Source organism: Hyposmocoma kahamanoa, unplaced genomic scaffold (assembly GCF_003589595.1).
Source record: "Hyposmocoma kahamanoa isolate Upper Pololo Valley unplaced genomic scaffold, ASM358959v1 92, whole genome shotgun sequence".
In the NCBI taxonomy this organism is placed as follows: Eukaryota; Metazoa; Arthropoda; class Insecta; order Lepidoptera; family Cosmopterigidae; genus Hyposmocoma; species Hyposmocoma kahamanoa.
The window spans coordinates 23,653,842-23,674,117 of NW_020654748.1; the positions used below are offsets into that span (position 1 = coordinate 23,653,842).

Genomic DNA, 20,276 nt, shown 5'->3' on the forward strand with positions numbered 1-20,276 from the left:
AATCATCCACGTCTAAGGGTGGCTGATCACGCATGAACATTCATTTTTATAAATAGCGCCCAAATTTTACTTAAGGAGCAATTATTTTAATGGTTGGTTTTGCTATTCTCCAATTCAATTGATTTATTATCTCCTGTGTCAAGTCCTGTATAGTGGCGAACTAAACACCCCCATATTTCAATAAAACTTGGCGAATAGATGTAATTCCACGTACTTTTGAGGTCGGCTTTTTTAGTACTCTGTACTGAGATTATATTTATTATTATCTTATTTTTTGTAAATGTTTTTCAAAGCCAAACTCAAATAATCTTTATTTGAACAAACAAATTACATTCTTCGCTAGATTGATGACACAGAAGATGAGAAAATTTTTAGTAGCAGTAGAGCTTGTGAATCAGTCTGTCCAGGGAAGTACTGCTACCTTACGTATTTCTGCCACCAATAAAATAATGTGAGCATTAATGCGTTCCGGTTTGGAAGGGTAAAGGTGCGGGTGCACTTTAAGGCACATGGGACTTATCAACTTGTGTCTCAGGGTGACAGGCGCAGTGGCAGTGCCCCCAAGATCTTTGCAATCTAAATCTCTAAGTGGCACTGCAGCTGTTATGGATAGGGGTGTCGCTTACCACCAGGCGCACGATTTGTACGTCCCGTCACTTGGGTATCATAAAAAAAAGAATAAGCAAGACACTTTAGGGGTCGTTCTTTGAAAAGTAACTATACATTTGAATATATTTATCATTTACAATATTTATTTCAAACAGATTTTTGTTTGGTACATTCTGATGAAACCTACATGTTAAAGGTTTAACAAATGCGCATTGGGTTAGGGTGATGAGCTGTGGCCTCGAGGAGAACCATGTCCAGCAGTAGGACTATGAAAGGTTGATAATAATAATGATTTCAAACAAGTCACATTATATTCGATCTGCGCAATCTGGAAACAATTGGATGTTGAATGCTAGACGTTGTGACCTATGTCTAGGAGACTGCAGTGGGCGGATTATAATAATTTGGATAAATTATTACTACATTCATTAAAATCATGATACTTATTCAGTAAATTAATATTCAAATCAATTTCACAATCAGAATTGAAACTTTTGGAATTGTTGCATTGTTACACAATGTTTTGTGCTGTACTGAAAACTTGAGCTCATTTTTATTCCATATTATGTAGTTTTAGTAGCCTAGTGGTTAGGCCTACCTCTCAAGCAGAAGCCGTGGGTTCGAATCCGGGCTCGTACGCACCTTCTGTTGAAGTTGGTGAAGGAACACATCATAATGAAACCTGCATATCGAAGACGTTTCACAACCCTCGGAAAACGTGTGAAGACCCCAACCCGCATTGGGGCAGCAGCGTGGCGGACTATGGTCCTGAGAAGACACACCTGCCCAGCAGTGGGATGTATAAATTGGTTAATAATAATGATGTTGTTTTAGATTTGTCATTAAGCAAATGCTATTTTTTGTGTTCCCATGTGACGTGACAAACAAATCTTCCGACTGGTGCTAAGAGTCACGCCTGTCTATAACAGTTGCAGTGCTATTGAGAGCTTTATATCGCAAACCCTGAAACATAAGTTGAAAAATGCTATGTGGGATGAGGTTTCACCGAAATCTTCAAGACTGGAACACAGTAATATATTGCGGCTTGGTGATAGAAATAGGTATGACGGTAGGTATGACTTCCCAGGACGAACTCTTTCACCAAGAGCTCTACTGATCTAAAGTAGTAATTATACTGTTCCGAGTCATTTAAAAACAGCGACTGTTAAAAAGATGTCATCATTGAGAGTCAAGATCACAAATCGGCGTAGTCGGCATAAATTTATATTCGTGGAAAAGGTCACGCGGATGACCTCTCCTGAAGCAAGGCCAGAAAAGAATGCAGAACAGAAACTCATTTCGAGGAAAAATAATAACACATTCTAGTCTAGTGAATAATTCAATGTCCTTGACGTCAAAATAATAAATAAGAAAATTTTGTGGGTGAAATTTAGAAGTAAGGGAAAGCTCAATTTGTGTATGCGAGTTATGCAGAAGAACTGCACACATTTTCTACAACTGCCCCCGGTATGTGGTCTCGCTGTATGATATCCTTCCTCCGTTTCTTTCAAAGCCCACAAACACTAAATCAACTTTAAATTATATTGATTCCCCTTTTATTATTGTTCTTTGTAATAATATAATATTATAATTGAAGGGTGTCTTACATAATGTTAACACTTGTTTATTAATATTGTCTTGTTTACTGAAGAAGGTTACTGCCTACTGCTTGCTACCTTACCCATTTCTGTCGTCAAGCAGTATTTAGCATTACTGCGTTTCAGTTTGGAAGGGTAAGGGTACTGGTGAAATTACAGGCACTTGAGACTTGTCAACTTGTGTCTCAGAGTGACGGGCGCAGTGGCAGTGCCCCTCAGATATTTGCAATTTAAAGCTCTGAGTGGCACTGCAACTGTTATGGACAGGCGTGTAGCTTACCATCAGGACTTGTTCGTCACGTCATTTGGCACCATAAAAGAAATCGACTATATTATCTTAGATATATTTTATACAAGATCATTTGACGCCATTGTCCATCGCCGCACCTCTGACATGTTATGAAATAGCGATCAATCTAATGAATTTACATACTTCATTAACCGGAGCAAAGTTGAAATTAATATGTCAAGGATGCAAAGTTGTCGTACTGCTATCCCCTCAGGTCTTGGCCACTTAAAGCTCTGAGTGACACGCTGACACACACATAAAAAAAGATAACACGACAGTTCTGCATTATCAAAATTGAAAATCGAATGCGAAAGCTTGCACTTACAATTTATCCTACAACTACTTGAATAACAGAATGCCTCTAAAATGACAAAGCGGAAAATTTTATTCTGGAGCAATCTAAAAAGGACACCGCTAATAAGCGATAGAAGAAGAAGAATGTTGACAATATACATTTGACAAGCCACGTAAGAATGGGAAGCCATGAAGAGAAGATTAGATATGAATTTCATCATTATAAACCCTGCTTACGTGTGTTACGCGTGTACGAGACCCTCGAGCGGTAGTCCCGTACGCCCAGTAAAAACAGCGGTTAACCCCAGTGCCCTAGAGAGACGCCCGAGAATCCTCTTGCGCATACTATTGGCGCGTCTCAGCGGATGGCTTGCAGGAAGCGGGCCCTGGCCTTCCTGGATTGGTGGTAGGGGTCCCCCGACCCAGTCTACGGCGGAGGAAGTCGTCCACCCTGAGCCGCTCCGAAGCGCTGCAAAATTACGCTCTCGCAAAAGGAGACCCCTAGCAACCCATACGCCCACGATTATTGGCAGAGAGAGATCTCCTCCCACTACGGTAGTCAGGGATCGGCTGACGTGCTTTCTCTAACATAACCCAACCTAACTCAATGCTGGTTGTGAACACTGTCCAGCATGTAGGTTTCATCACGATATTAAAGTTTTTGACCACTTCGGTGACCTCGAGGTTTGATTCCCGGTAGGACGAAGTTAGAAAAATAACTTTTCTAAATTGATTCTGGTATTCTGGGAAGTGCCCCAAAGTGGATTACGTTGATCTGGTACTCATAGTACAGGGTATTTTCTAGTTTAAGACTTGGCAATTTGTGCGGTTATCTGGCACGATAAAGTCATAGAATGCCGTCATCGGAATTAGAACTGTCGGCCTTTCAATAGAGAGAAGCAACCAGTGGTAGTCCAGTAAAGGTTTGACCATGACTATTAGATGTTTTTTTGTGATTATGTCCACAAAATTATCATATGTCACAGCTCAGATGAGTTTGTAACTTTAATTGTGTATTTTAAGACGAATTCAAATTTAGTATTTTAAAACCTAGTTGACCTTTTCATAAAATTTATAATACAGGATATGAATGTAAAATGAAGTAATCAGAACATCTTGAGAACCCATTAATTTGTTGTTTTCAAAATAAAACACATTATTTGTTTATGTTCTAGTTATTGGAACTGGTTTTTGTGTCAACATATATACATTACAGGTGAGTACGGATCTTTAATATGTAGTCGTTTTTAAGTACTTACACAACTACATAAACACACAACTTTGCTTCTTCAAAAGTTATAACAGAGTGTTTTCTATATATTGCGATTTCTAAGTAACTAGCTGGTGCCTGATAGGTATTTCGAGTACCCCACTGTACTATGTTATTTTGTTTTAATTATTAATACAAAGATCGAACATTTTAGAAAAAAATCTTTCGATCCGGCTGGATTCAAACCGACGCGACGTCTTCTAGCAAACCGTGGCAGACGCTATGCTAACTAAACCACGGAACGAACCAGAGGAAGTTGCAGATCTTTGTTTTACCATTGTTTGTTTTGTTTATTTCTTTAAAAAACATAAATATGAATATTATATTGGTTCTCCATACAAACTTCCATACTGTATTTCACTCTTTTAATATATATATTTGTGACAATAAGTAGTCTATGCGACTGTAACATAACGAAAAGCATTAAAATACGAGTATGGGTTTATGAAACGAGTCGACAGACGAGTTTCATGAGAAAACATCGCACGAGTGTTTTATTGCCTAATTGTGTACAGTTACATACACTACTTTATCTACATACATATTATAAGCTCTCTATGATGTGTTCAGGAACCGCATGTTACGACTGGTGAAATGGCGGCAAATTAAAACTTTTCTCGCGCATGTCACGCAAGCGTAGTTTTTTTTAATTCATAGACAAACTAGAGCGGTCTCAATTATCATATCGTTCGATATCAAGTAAAGTGTGAAATTTGTCAAAATTGTTTGCGATTGACATTTAATTTCGAATAAAACTTGATCTCGACTGATATTAGAATTGAGGTCCAATCAAATTGTTTTGTTTTTCAGAGATGTTCGAAATTTGAATGTAATAATAAAATCGAATTCGATATTATTATGAAGCAATAATAACATTTTCACAGGTAAGAAATTTGTTCTATTAAAACAGTTTACCTTTATGCTGGTCGTAATTTGCGGTTTTTGAACACATCATAAAGGGTTTATGATATGTGTGTAGATAAAGTAGTCCTAGATACTATTTCTACAGCAAAATACAACAAAATTGGTTCAGCGGTGTAGGCGTGAAAACGTGACAGATAGAGTTACTTTCGTATTTATAATATTACTTTTGAGCGATTAAGTTGTTCCGGGATGACAGCAAGGTTTATTTTTAATTTTATTGTTGTTATTTAATTTAATTACAATTTTATTAAATTTGAATGGTACGATTCGCCCAACTAATTTAAACTGTGAATTATGTATATTTATAATTCAAATTCAAAGGGAAGTGGAAAACCAACAACTTCAACTCAATAAAATATTGATTCTGTTTAAGGTAGATTATCCAGTTAAGTAATAGCATGAGCCAATGACTCAAGAACTCAAACCACTTAAATTATTGGCCAATGGTAATAGTAAGAATCTCTAGGGATTGGTAAACAGAAATATTTGTGTATCGTTCGTTTATAATAATGATTAATTTACAAATATTATGGCCAGAAGTAACTTAAAAGATATTAACGGAATTTTGTTATCCAGACACAAAGAAGCTGTATAAGATCCCATTGTATAAAGTTTTTATTTCAAGACAGTTTTGAGCTTAGTAAATGGAAAATGTGGAATATCAACAGTCATTTTATTATAGAAGCGTATAAATACGTGGGCTTCTAAATGATTTAGGAATTTGAGAAAACGACTGTCAAGAACAGCCAGCAACATCACGCGTGCCCGTTAGTTGTACTAATGCGCATGGCTCTCTATGAATTTTTGTGGAAACCTTTCGATGAGAGTAGACGTACATTAAGAGTCCATACGGAATATTCCAATAAACATTGAAAAAAATATGCTGTTGATTGCAATGCATTCATCTCTGTCCTTAGAATAATAACGCATAGAAACCTAACCCGCACACGCTAAGTGAGGCAAATTGAAGCGCTCCCAAAGGGCCTACACGAGCGGGCGGGCCTTCAGTGCTCATGGTCAACTTGCACCGCGAACAGATCAAGAATTTTAGCTAAAAATGACGAAATGTGCGGTAAATTAGTGTAAAAATACGTCAGACAAACATAAAATAGATACTAACATCACATTCCATAAGGAAGTAACGCGTTTCAACTTGTATTTTTATATAAATATTCACTAAAACCGAAAATTAACCTACTACTAAAACTAGCCTACATGAATTTGATTTTTGCCTCACTTGTGACAGTTCGTTTGGTAACCGCTCACGCGATGCACTCATCCTACCGCAAAATGGCGGCTATTTGGTTTCGCAAATTAGAAAAGCATTCAGTTTAAATACAAGTTTTTAAAAATAAAAATTATTATTCTGCATTGCTAAATAAATACGTTCGTACTACAATAAAAACATCTCAAATAAAATGCAGTAATACACCGCAAATCTTACACTTAAAAAGCACTAATGAAATTTTTGGTGTACTTGGGTAAATATGATAATATTCCGTTTGAGTGGTTCTAATGTTTACCATGAAATTACTCCTTAAAGTATAGTTTATAAACATTTATATTCAGAGTAAACGTAAAAAACGCAACTTACGGTATGTTTTCAATAAATAAACACCGACATCACCAGCCCAAACAATAACACCCACGATTGTCGTGACGCATTTTTGAAGTTGTTTATTTTTTTTAAATGACAGACCCAGGCATTAAAAACTTTATGGTTTGCTAGAGTAGTTACCGAAATAGCAATTAGTATTAGTTCTTTTACTGTTATAACTTCGATATCTGATAAATCGGTATAAAATCATCGCCGGCACCTCTAGGTGTGGTATGCTTCCAGAGACGCATGAATCGCGTGAGCGGATATGAAACTATCATTCTGTACGTTATTATTCTAAGTCTCTGTCCTACAAACTCGGTTATTTTTTTAAATTTTTGTAAGTAACTTACGAACCACGCGTAAAATGCCTCTGAAAAACCACGTAGCAAAGCAGCAAGTCAAAATATTTGCTATTTATTTCGTGCAGGCTACACCATAAGCATCTATTGAAATTCCACAGATGGCGCTGGTGCCGTGTGGAATTTTGTATCAACACAGAGTGTAGGGCATTAAAAAACAAAGTTACTGGTGTTTTATATGACTTTGTTCAATACTACGGTAGATGTCGCTTTGTAATCTATCAAGATTTTTCATACAAGAGACATCAACGTGCTCCATAGACGAGGTTTTATTGATCTTTATTGTATCAACACAGTAAAACAAATTATTAACACAAAAAATACTAAAATTATAATTAAAATTTTAAATCTAGCTTTCGTTTTACACTTCTTCTTAACGTGTCGACTCTGACGTTTATATTTGTGAGGACCAGTGACTGCCACAGCATTATCAGTGATGCTGACAACGTTGCGTTGTTGGTGTAATATTAACATCTTATTACACCAAATCAAAATGACAACTTTTTACGAGAGACGACTAAAGATTCTACGAACTTTATTAATTAGTCTATAAGATTTATTATAAAATTTCATTTAGGATAAGTATAAGGGTGCTGGTGAAATTACAGACACATGGGACTTATTAACTTATGTCTCAGGGTGACGGGCGCAGTGGTAGTAATTTAAAGCTCTGAGTGGCACTGCAACTGTTATGGACAGGCGTGTGGCTTACCATCACGCGCACGACTTGTTCGTCCCGTCGCTTGATGTTATAAAAAAATAATAATAAAAAATACAATTTCACATCCATACACAATTTGTTTCATGTACTTTTTTTTATTATTTTTATGTTTTTCATATCAAATTTTCTATCTTGACATATTTCTATCTAGTTAAGTTCTTAGGCGTAAGAAATCTAAATTACTTTATTTGACATGAAGTGCAATAAAAGATAATAGGAAATAGATATATAAAATAGAAATAATATAGGTTTAGGAATAGGTTCTCGTGTTTCAGCTACAAAGGATTATAAAGCACATTGCAATGAGCACATAGAAAAATTCTTAAGGTCCGCTCGCTGGTTCGTTCCGTGGCTTAATTGGCATAGCATTTGGCACGCGTTGCTAGAAGACGTTGGTTCGTATCCGGGTGGATTTTTTCTAGGTGTTCGATGTTTGTATTAATAATTAAAACATACTATTGGAGCAATTTCATAAAAAATAACTGAATATCGTGGTAGTAAAAAGAAATGACAATAAAAAATACAGTTATTTACCCAATTATTTTTTTAAATTTGGAAACATGAGTACATATGAATATATTTATAAATTTGTAGTGTAATATTTACGTAATTACATACATATGTTCACGTAATTCTTCCTGGACTTTCACAATGATAGAAACTAGACAGGTCAAAGGTATTAATCGTGAGTAAGAGTTAACAGCACTGCTCTGTTGTAAGTGGATACGTAATATATTTGTTCATGTGCGGTGTAATAATTTCAGTGTCAAATTCAGGCGTTACAAATTTTATAATATTACCTGGAAGATTATTTCAGCGCGCAGCGTGGCATACTACTGCCTAAAAACACTTAAGAGGAGACCCATGCCGAGTAGTGGTACGATAATGAGGATTGTTACAAATGAAATAAAAAATTAAAATAAGCCTTTTTTATGCTATCAAGTGATGCTACGAACAAGTTGTGAGTCTGGTGGTAAGCGACACGTCCGTTCATAACAGTTGCGGTGCTTTAAACCGCGAAGATCTCAGGACACTTACCCTTCAAAAGCGAAACGGTAAGGTGGCAATAATTTCTTAGACGAACTCTTTTACAAGGAGCTCTATTAAGTCTGTAAAACGGAGAGGTGTCCAAAAGGATGTTATTATTAATTACTTATATTTTTTTAATAAAAAATAATATGTTTTATGATTTCCGTAAATAAAAACATACAGTTGTACATAAATCGTTTTTGGTTATCTTTAATAAATACATTTGTGCTTAAATCTATTTTATTTATTATACATTTTGGTACAACGTGAAGGCAGTGTTGAACTCTTATATTATGACATTAGGCTGGAATTACACTTCAAAATATCATTAAGTACTCGCAAAAATACAATTTACACTTGAAAATATCATTAACGTTTTGCAAACAATCACAAATTACACTTGACAATATCATTAAGTTCTTCCAAAAATAAAAATTACATTTGAAAATATCATAAAGAAATTTATAAAAAAAGAGACAAACACGTGTTGAAAACACACACACAACTATCATTTTCAAGTTTAATAGAAATAAAATATTCCATAAAATGTATATATCTATTACATACTAACATGAAAAAAGAATGAGATCCTTATAATTTCCATATTTTTCATGTAAAATTGTATACAAAATAAAACGCAAGAAAAGTATCATAAACAATTCGACGAGCTCGGTGACCCAACGGTTTGCCCAATTGGCGTTGGATGAGCAGAACCCGAGTTCAACTGCCGGTTGATTTAGGTATGGGTATTCTGGATAGTGCCCTGTAGTAAATTCTATAGTGCTCGTAATGATCAGGTAGTTAGTGTTGTAGTCTGGTACATTATTTTTAATTTAAATAACATAAAGTGCATTGTATACACAACTCAGTTTCATTCATTCACCGTATAGTTTATCAAATGACTGTGACCAAAAAAGCGTTAAAAACATAACTGTAACCCACGCGAAATACATTACATATAAGTACTTATAAACCTGTAGGTCCTTTCATCCATAACAATGGCATATATGAACCGAAAAACTTGAACGTGACTGAAATTACCAAGTATAATTCGCGTTATCTATTTTAAATTCATCATTTAAACCTTTACATATACATAATACGTACATATATTACAAAAGGCAAGTCCTTTTACACTTTGTGGCATAATTAGCGGAACAGTTTTTTTTGTGTAAGTTGTTTTGTAAGAACATACATCTGTTGATATGTTGGTTTTGCGTTGAGAACATTTGAGCTAATTCTGTAAAGTACCTAGGTTTTAGTAGAGAAACCAGCCTCTTCTATTAAATTCGTTATCATTGTTCAGCAGATTACCGTAATCCGTTACCACCTGTAAAGAAATTATTAAGATTTTCGGTTAAATATAGACTAAAAAGTTTTGGAAAATGGAAAAGTTTAAAAACAGTATTCGTAACTAAGCTGTGTTGTTAAACTGACATATATTTTGTAAAGATTTTTTATGCAAATCTAATGCGATAACGCCTAACGCAGCGACACGCGACATTACGACTATGCTAGACAAAAATTGTTGTAACGCGTATTGCTGTGACAGAATTCACAGTGGAAGAAATGTTTTTTACTTTTTCTTACTAAACTTTGCAGTTGTTGTTTTAAAGTTTAATTTGAAATAAATGTCTATTACTATAAAAAACACAGCCAGAAAATTTGTGAAAATCGTGTATATTATGTGTTGTTCCTCTAATCATGCAATTAAGTGTATCTATCACATTCGGTTTAATTTTAAATTCGGTATCAATTACCAGTAACCGTGGTATCCGAATCCGTACGAAGGCCAACCATAACCATATCCATAACTAGGGTATCCCCAATAAGAACCATAGTAGGGGTAGTGTCCACCCCAGTATCCGCCGTATCCACCGTAACCGCCGTAACCGCCGTAACCACCCCAACCTCCGTAATGACCTCCCCAAGCGGAGGCTGCGGGTTTGAGATCCTCCTTTTCAGCAACTAAGTCCTCTTTCTCAGCGACTAGGTCCTCCTTTTCAGCGAGCTTATCAGCAGGTGCTGCGTGGGTGAGGGCCAGGAGGAGGAGGAAACCGATGGCGTAAAAAGTGATCTGAAAATATAATAATAATATTAGACTTTACCGCTTTAAAATTAAAGTGGGGATTGCTTTGTTTTCATTGAGACTTAAATTAAAATTTAAGGGTTGATGCAATATTTGTGTTACAAGCTTTTTAATCACGAAGATCTGAAGGGCACTGCCACTGCGCCCATCACCCTGAGACATAAAGAAAAAAAAAAAACATAAGTTGACAAGTCCCATGTGGCTGTAATTTCACCAGCACCCTTATCCTTCTAAACCGGAACGCAGTAATGCTCACATTACTGCTTGGCGGCTGAAATAGGTAAGGTGGCGGTACTTCCCTGGATGAACTCTTTCACACGGAGCTCTTCTGCTACTGGGTTAAGATAGCCACCATCTTTATTATATATAATGAAATAATATGAACAATTATAATCTAGACAATCAAACAAAACTGCACAAAAAGTAATAAAGCACGCGATTGTACGACACGCGAAGTTTACAGAGGTTCATACTATTCAAGGGAGATTTCTCACGAATTGACAAAAGATAATGGGATATCCAATGTACTCAAATTGAGTATTGTTTGAATGTGTTTGCGAATATTGAACTGTCGAGTACGTGCTACTTATAATTTTATCCAATAAGCCGTATGTATTGCGTGCTAGAATAATTTCTTAATAATGAAACATATTCCCTTGTTGTACATTGTTTGTATAATCTATTTACTTTTTATAATGTATTTTTATGCATTGCACGTATTATATCTTGAAATTGTATTTAAAATCGTAATATTGTGATATTGAAAATATGAAATAAATAATTATCAAGTATTTTATATAAAATTAGTTGAACAGAGCTATATTCTTTATTTACCCTGTATTAATGAACAAATGTCAAGTGAGAGTAGAGCGATTCAGAGAACGCTATCCTAGTCTGTAATGAACATAATGTTAAATCTCAGGTCCGTTTTAAGGATGTACAAAAATGTCCTTAAAAATACTTAGGAGAAAAGAACAAGAGTCACCTGTAGTATGTCAAAATGAGAGAACACTTAAAATTGAACCGATTTAGACAAATTTAAAAACTATTAGCAGTTTTAAACTGTTGTGAATTTTGTTTGCAGATTTTTTTTTAGCAAAGATGAAATATTTTTGGGGCAAAGTTAAATTACTGGAATTATTTTAAAGATACGATTTAGTTTTGAGATACGATTTACTTTTAACACATTTTTTGTACATTTTTCAAATTCTCTTCAATATTTATTAATATTAATTCTTTAATCTTATATTTACTCCAGCTAATAAAAATTTTGTCAGTGACCCGAATTCATTGCCCGTGACTGTATTTGTATGCCATAAAAATTAAATGTTAATTCTTTAGAATATGACAAAAACAGAAATTGAACAATGATTGTATTATTTTTAGATATTTCTCGCAGAATTTGTAATTTTATTTTATTGGAGGTCGTTGTACAATATTTAGTGCATTTTTCGTTACACTATTTGGTTTTGTATTTATAGTTGTTGTTTATGTTAGTGACAATCATATTACTGGGAATAAAAATCGCGTATATTTTTTAAACAAATAATATTTCGGATCCTTTACAGGTTCCATGTTACATTTTAAATTGCGACTTGATATTTATTGGAATTAATCTTGAAAGTGAAATTATTATTACTCTAACATGACTCTTAACACATTCTGTTTACTTCTCAACATGACTGGTTCCAAAAAATTTGCCTTTTCCATTACTATTTTCCAAAAACTGTTGAATCTTTAAACTTTTCACAGAACATTGTTCCTTACAGTTAAGTAATAAGTAACTTTTGCTACTTACTTTAACGGCAGCCATGGTGGTGTGACGATGTTTGTGCTCGAACTGTGATATGGACGGACAGAAGGACTGTTTTATACGAACGGCGTGTCCTAGAGTCTCATGGATGACTGGGCGCTCTTCCTCCAGGGCGGTGCCATTGACCTGATTGACATCCCTGGACATCTTGATAGTGCGTTGTCTCTGTATGTGGTGCGTTTGTTTGTATTGTGCTTATTTGTTTGTATTAATTAATTAAATTTCCGTCCTCTTTCAACAGAACATAGTCATGGTTAGTATATTTTACTTATTTATCTATAAAGTGTATTTATTATACATTCTTATTATAGTGTAAAAAAAACAATTACATTGAATAAATATAGGAATATGGCAAAAATCTTACACCAGTTAATACACAACAGTAACTTTGCCAAAACAAATAATTGGTTTTCAACTATCACCTTTCTATAGCAAAATAAAAATAGGAAATATGTATGTACGTACGTACGTACGTACGTAGTATGTATGTATCTATGTTGATGCAATTGAGTGTTATACATAAATTTGCATGATGGATATGTATTACGTGATAGATGGACTCAGTTTTGTATATCTGTGGAACTAACTGCCTCCGTGACCGAACAGTTATCATTCTGGACTGCCACACAGTGGTCCCGGATTCGATTCCCGTGTAAGGAGAAATATTTATATGGCCTACATTTATTTCTCTCATGAGTTTGGGTGTAATTTGTGGTCTGTCTGTGTGGCCATTGCACTCGCGATGCAGGGTTTCCCTAGTGCAGGGAAATGAGAAATATAATAAAACCTGCACGTTGAAGATTAAGCTAACGTGGAGGAGCATAGCCTAAATATAGATTGAACACGGAGATTGAACACGGGACTCTCTTATGGAGAGATATTGGGTATAATTAATTAGTTGACAGTGAGAAACTTTACTTTTCTCTGAGATTTTATTCTAACTAGCAGTGCGCTCAAATACAAAAAGATATCTTACGTGGTGAACATACGTTGTACATTACATTGACCTTCTTGGGTTCTTAATGCAACCAATTTAGAAAACGAACCAAAGTGCTCTGTCCTTTGCAAGGCTTGAGCGCACATTATTACAACATATAGTGGCGTTTTTAATTCAATATTTTATTAGTATTTGTGGATAACGTTTGTGGTGCTCATTAACAATTACGACGACTGTGGCGGCATGTACTGTCGAGAGTACATGAAGCTCAGTTGGATTTAAGTTTTATGCGTCAAAGCTCAGATCTTAACCCTGAAGCTTAACCGGTGGCTCAGCGACCCAGATTGTGTCTTGCCCTCCAAAACGTGACTACGCCTCTTTCTTCGGTTCTGTGCTGTCTCTCGCGAATTAATAGCTTAAAGTTCGTGCATATCCATGGATACCCGGGCAGTGGTAGCGTGTGGGGTGCAGAGAAGGCCAAGGTGCCGGGCGGCACGACTATGGGGACGGCGGCTATCCCTAACTAGTCAAAATTATATTTTTTTTACTTAAAATTATAAAATAAATTCCCCTATTTGAGAAAACGATATCCGAACAACGTAAAGATGGCAACAACAGGCTAACACAAATACACAATCAAGCCACGAACGAACTACTTTTGAAATCCTGAAAATAGAGAAGGCAACAAATTGAAGGTAGGTGGGGGCGGCAGAAATCGACGCTACGCCACTGTACTCAAGACGACCAAGTGGTCTTCGTCCAGTAGGTCGACCTACATAGGCATCCTTCGCGTTCCGATCATCTTCTACCCTTTCTAAATGGCCGTGTCAGGGAAGTCGCGTTTTAGACGATAATGTTTGGTGGGTGACGAGATTTTCTATTTCGGCGTTAACGCGAACTGACCAGCTACCATCCTCCCGTTGGTCTGATCTCAATATTTTAGTAGCAGTAGATTTCCTTGTGAAAGAATTCATCCAGGATACTACTGCCACCTTACCTATTTCGTAACGTCATTACTGTATTCCGGTTGTGAAGGGTAAGGGTGCTGGTGAAATTAATAACAGGCACATGGGATTTAAAGCTCCGAGTGGCACTGCTCCTGTTATATGCAGGCGTGTAGCTTACCATCAGGCCATATGCGGCGCACGACGTCACTTGATATTATAAAAAAAAAACATTTTCCTGAGAATCTCTCGCTCAGCCACCAGAACTCTGTTCCCTTCTTTAAATGTCCAAGCTTCACAACCATATAATAATAATAATAATAATAATCATTTATTTCATTTCAAGTTTAGATTTACAGTATTAGTGACTGGAATCTCCTTTTAAGCATAGCAATGCCTGTGTTAGGAGACTCCGCTCTTCTACATCCATATCTGTTTACTACATCTAATTTACAAATTTCTAAATTGTACAGTACAGGTAATTAGAGCAGTTATATTAGTTTTATTATTTTGAAACAGTGGTTGGGTTACATATTTATACAGAGTAGGTTGATGTCTTAAAAATAAATATATATTACATAAATACGAAACATATACAGACATATAAATATATACACATTGTGTCAAATTTAATATATAGAATTTCTTCCGTGTTATATATACAAATAAATGCGGCGAATATTCAATTACTATAAATTTTACTGTGGTTAGAATTGTATTATTTGTAATTGTAAGGTGTAGATTAAAGAAAGAGTTTGTGGTTGTTGTACCTATTAGACTTTACGTTATTGCAAAAATATCTCAACATTCTCATAGCTAAGGGTTTTATACCATATGTAAGGATGTGTCTTATGATGGTCTTGTAGATCCAGGTTATGGTTTGACGGCTGTCTTAGTCGTTATCCTAGTTTGGTTATTTAGCTTGGACACCAACACTTTGTGTAGAGCTGCAATGTAGCCTGCAGCTATGATTTTAGTTTCTAAATCACGTACATTTGTACACGCACTGCTTTTCGGTAACGGTAAAGGAAAATATCATGATGGAACCTGAAAATCAAAGAAGTGTGTGTTTATTCCCCAATCCGGCTTGGGTCTGTATAGTGGACTACGTCTACGTCTTAATTTATTTCAAGATGTCGATGAAGTGAAGAAGTACGATGTAATACTTACAGTGCGGTACCTGTAAATAAGTAATCATCAAAGGTTTGCAGAACGTAATAATGTTTAATTAATAGGTTCAAATTAAAATTTAAATAATTTACCATAACATCGGGAACTACTCAATCGTGTCGAGATAATCGCGTACCGTAAGGCGGCTTTTTGCATGGGAGGAAATTTAATTATTCGCCTAAACGATGTGCTGTTGTCACGCAATTAGATTTTTTTTAAATAATATGAGATTTCTGATTTTGTAGACAGTTTTTGGTTTCACGGGTGAGCGCTTAGGTGTTCGTTGTTTCTTAATGGGGATAAAATTTGGATAGCAAACGTACGGACTAAGCTGTCTGACACTCAAACGAGCGCTGCTAGCACAACGGGAGAACGGTTGCTTAACCTCAAAGTCAAATGTAACCTTGCCCGTACGCACGTTGAGGCAACAATCGCTGGTTCGGGTCCAATTGGATCGAAGGAACTTTTTTGTGTATTTGTTCGATTTTAATTATAATAATAACCAGTGATAGGAATTGTGGGAGTTAATTTAGCTAAACTAAAGAATAACGTTTTTTAGTTGCTGAAGAGGTCCATGTGAAAGAGTCCGTTCAGGAAAGTACTGCCACTTTATCTATTTTTACCGCCAAGCAGTACTGTGAGCATTTGAAGGGTGCTGGTGAAAATGCAGACACATGGGACTTGTTAACTTATATCTCAGGGTGACGGGCGCAGTGGCAGTGCCCCTCAGATCTTCGCGATTTAAAGCTCTGAGTGACACTGCTCCTGTTATGCACAGGCGTGTAGCTTACCATCAGGTGCACGACTTGTTTGTCCCGTCACTTGATATTACAAAAAAAACTTAGACATTCCCGTCTACAAAACGGAGGACTTCTCAGAACTGATTACATTTGAATATGCATATTATTTAATGAAATTTGAGCACAAATTATTATCTCAAATGATTGCAACATTTTTATTTATAAAACCGACCTCAAAAGTACGTGGAATTACATCTATTTGCCAAGTTTTATTGAAATCGGTGACTAAAAAGTGACACTTCCAGACCGGAACGCAATAAATCTCACATTACTGCTTGGCCGCAGAAATAGGTAAGTTGGCAGTATTTCCCAGGACGAACTCTTTCTCAAGGAGCTCTGCCGCTACTAAAACCTTTGAAAGCATCATGTTTCGAACCTCGTAAATGACAAAATTGAATAACAACCGGAATCTTATTATAGCTTTTCAATGAGAGGTCGACGGCATGAAGTCTATAGCATGCATCTATGTCTTCAATATCTGAAAAGTCGTGATGAAACCTGCACGTCGCAGAAGGTTCACAACCCTTATCAAACGAGTTAGGGACACACTAACGTATTTCGAGCGTCAGCATCTTGCCAACGCACGCACACCGTCGACACGAATCCGCGCGATTACGACGCAGCAAGACGTACACCCGACTTTCGGCACTATTTTGATGGTCTACGTCCTCTACCGAAACAATTACTGTCAAATAAGTAACTCGACTAAATCAAAAGTACCGGAGAAAACCCTCAGCAGTCGCTCTCTAGTCTCTTAAATTCTCAACCTGCACAGAGTGAAATATTAATGAATTGATGATAATGAAGATGTACTAGGTAGTAAATAATCTTTTCTTTATTTAAACTTTTTTAATAGTGTAACGAAGTAAATACGCATTGTCATTAAAGTTTTACAGTTTTAACCCGTCGAAGTCTCACCTCGTTGCCACTAAACATATCTAATTAAACCCAATACAACACCAGTAACCCTGGTGACATGTCGGTAGTCGGTAGTTAGTTAAAATAATCATATAATAGCGTGTTCCATGGCTAAGTATGGAGTGTAGGAGTCGTAATGCGTAAGGAAACGCAATTATGAGATGCGGAGTTAACGTGGAAATTGAGGTTTCGGTCGGGTGCACGTATGACGATAAGCTGTAGCGGTAGCGATTATTTATAAATTACCGATACCAAATGGGTATCCATTGTAAACTCTGGTAGAAGATACTCTATTATCTCAATAACTGATTTTACAATATTAGAGATTTATTTATGTACATCTTGTTTTTTTTAATTGCCTAACAGACAGACTTTTTAAATATATTATACTATTTGATTTTTTGTAATTGGTTACACTGTATAAGTACAGTAAAATTCCTGCATGAGCGTTTGTATAAAAGCTACAAAATTGTTGTTTGCCGCAAAACGGATCACGGTGATTCAATATGCATTCATATAACACACCCTTATAATCTATGTATAACAATGAAGTCAATTATGTTTTTTATTGTATATTAATCCTAAATATCGTAGCTAAAAACACAAAATCCCAGCAGAAGCATATTCAGCAGTTGACCGCAAATAGCCTTGATTGCGCACTCACCGAAAGAGCCAGCTGAAGGCTCTTAACTTGTACCTATTATAAACTAAGTAGCGGACCTGACGGTGCTCAAGAGGGTATAGTGTTTGGCTCTAGACGCCACTGGAAACTTCCGTTAGAAGCGCATTATATAGGGGCGAATCTGCGTGAGTTTACTTCAACTGGGAGACTTTTCGTCTTCGAATGCCTTCATTGCGCTCATTCTATAATAAGCCAAGTTCATTTCTAATTTCAGTATAAAATGTTGCATACAAGAGCAACTATTTGTTCAACAATCAACATCAAAAACGCTACCACAGGCGCCTATCACCCAGCTCGCTACCTTTACAACCATATAGCCCTCGTCCTTCCTTCCGCAACCAAAGGTCGCAAGTTATCGTGTGTCATTGGGACCACAAACGTCAATTGTTTCACCCAAATGGCATCCCGATCGACGATGGTCATTTGTGTGGCCTTAATTTTCGGTAATAAAGAGGTTTATACTGGCTATTGTTGATTTGTAAAGTTCTTGGATATGATTGGTTTGTTTTGATGCTTGAACATCTTTGGGTTAGCGATGTTTGGATGGTGGTGTTATAGTGTTCACATCGTATCGTAAGTGGCAATAAAATTTTGTAAAATATCATTTTCAATTTGCTAAATTATTTTGTAAAAATTTTGAATACAAACTTGTCTAGTCTTTTATTGTTTATAAAAAAAGAATATAAATAAATTTTCATAGATTTGGGCCGTTGTGTCCGTTTAATTTTGAAATTCTATAATTTAACGCCGTGTAGCCAATCACGAGTCCGATGATTACATTATAGATCGTGTCTACTGAATGCCTTTGATTTCAGTACTAGGTATCCAAAATAGGGGCTAAGTTTTTTTCATGAAGCGTAGATATAGAATATATAGAACGTTTTATTTTATCGAAAATTCTTATCTTGGCTATTTTAGTAGCAGTAGAGCTCCTTGTAAAAGAGTTCGTCCAGGGAAGTACTGCCACCTTACGTATTTTTGCCGCCAAGCAGTAATGTAAGCATTATTGCGATTCGGTTTGGAAGGGTAAGGGTGCTGGTGAAATTACGGGCACATGGGACTTGTCAACTTGTCTCAGGGTGACGGACGCAGTGGTAGTGCCCCTCAGATCTTTGCAATTTAAAGCTCTGAGTGGCACTGTATTTGTTATGGACAGGCGTATGGCTTACCATCACGCGCACGATTTGTACGTCCCGTCGCTTGATCTTATAAAATAAATGTTACTAAAAATTAAACTATTTTTTTCGGATCTAAATTCTAGACTAAGCTAGTTTCTATAAAAAAAACCATAAAACCCAAGTTAAATTCAATGTATTCTCACGTAAAATCGACAGCACGTTTGTTCCAACAACCATCAATTGTAATAATAACGCAATTCCACCGACAAATACGTAACGATGACAGCCTAAAATACCGATATGTTGCGCGGCTTGCATACCAAATTCATACTCTACAACAATTTAAATTTTGCAGACGGATAAACACTAATATCTGTTACATGTATAAGTATTTTACTACATAATTTATCCCCCTGTGTCCTCAATGTAAAGTTAACCAAAAGCAAAATTATGTTGGGTTTGCATATCAACGTATTTTGCCTTTACATTGGAACGGTACTCACGAATTGTTGAATGAAACATTTTGGTCCATTAAAGAACAATATTTTAGTAGCTTTAGAGCTTTTTTATGATACCAGAGATGAGACGGACAAGTCATGGGTCTGACGTTAAGCTACACGCCTGTCCATAACAGTTGTAGTGCCATCTGAGACATAAGTTGATAAGTCTCATGGGCCTGTAATTTCGCTAGCAGTTTCACCTTTCATAACGGAAACCCAGTAATGCTCGCATTACTAACTAGTACTTCCCTGGACGAACTCTTTTTCTACTGCTACAATAATAAAAATTGCCACGATAACTAAGTAGTGAACACTATTCCGAGAATGACCGGACTGCGTTCTGATGAAGCTACTGACACATGGAACTTGTCTACTTTGTGTCAACTGCAAGGCGCACGACCATGTTCGTCCTGCCAGTTGACATAATAATAATAATAACGTACACACTCAACATAGCCCCGCACTAGGGAAACCCTGTGTCGCGGGTGCCATGGACACACACATAGATAACCACAAATTACACCCAAACTCACGAGAGAAATAAATGTACGCCATACACATATTTCTCCTGGCCTGGAAATCGAACCCAGGACCTCTGCATGGCAGTCCGGC

At 36.2% G+C, this 20,276-nt stretch overlaps 1 protein-coding gene across 1 annotated transcript; it reads right to left on the reverse strand.

The window, feature by feature from the left end:
* Positions 1–9,146: 9,146 nt before the first annotated feature.
* Positions 9,147–12,742, reverse strand: LOC113236961 (RNA-binding protein squid-like). The gene is made up of 3 exons (XM_026473190.1): positions 12,581–12,742; positions 10,454–10,770; positions 9,147–10,023 (listed from the first exon to the last, which is right to left on the reverse strand). Exons 1-3 carry the CDS (start codon positions 12,740–12,742, stop codon positions 10,017–10,019), a joined length of 486 nt encoding a protein of 161 aa, XP_026328975.1. The 3' UTR covers positions 9,147–10,016.
* Positions 12,743–20,276: the final 7,534 nt, after the last annotated feature.

Excerpts from the sequence above, each read along its gene's own strand:
- LOC113236961 (XM_026473190.1), bottom strand. The coding sequence starts at position 12,742 with ATGTCCAGGGATGTCAATCAGGTCAATGGCACCGCCCTGGAGGAAGAG. Across the intron at positions 10,771-12,580 it reads CCACCATGGCTGCCGTTAAA|ATCACTTTTTACGCCATCGG; the intron begins GTAAGTAGCAAA and ends TTATATTTTCAG.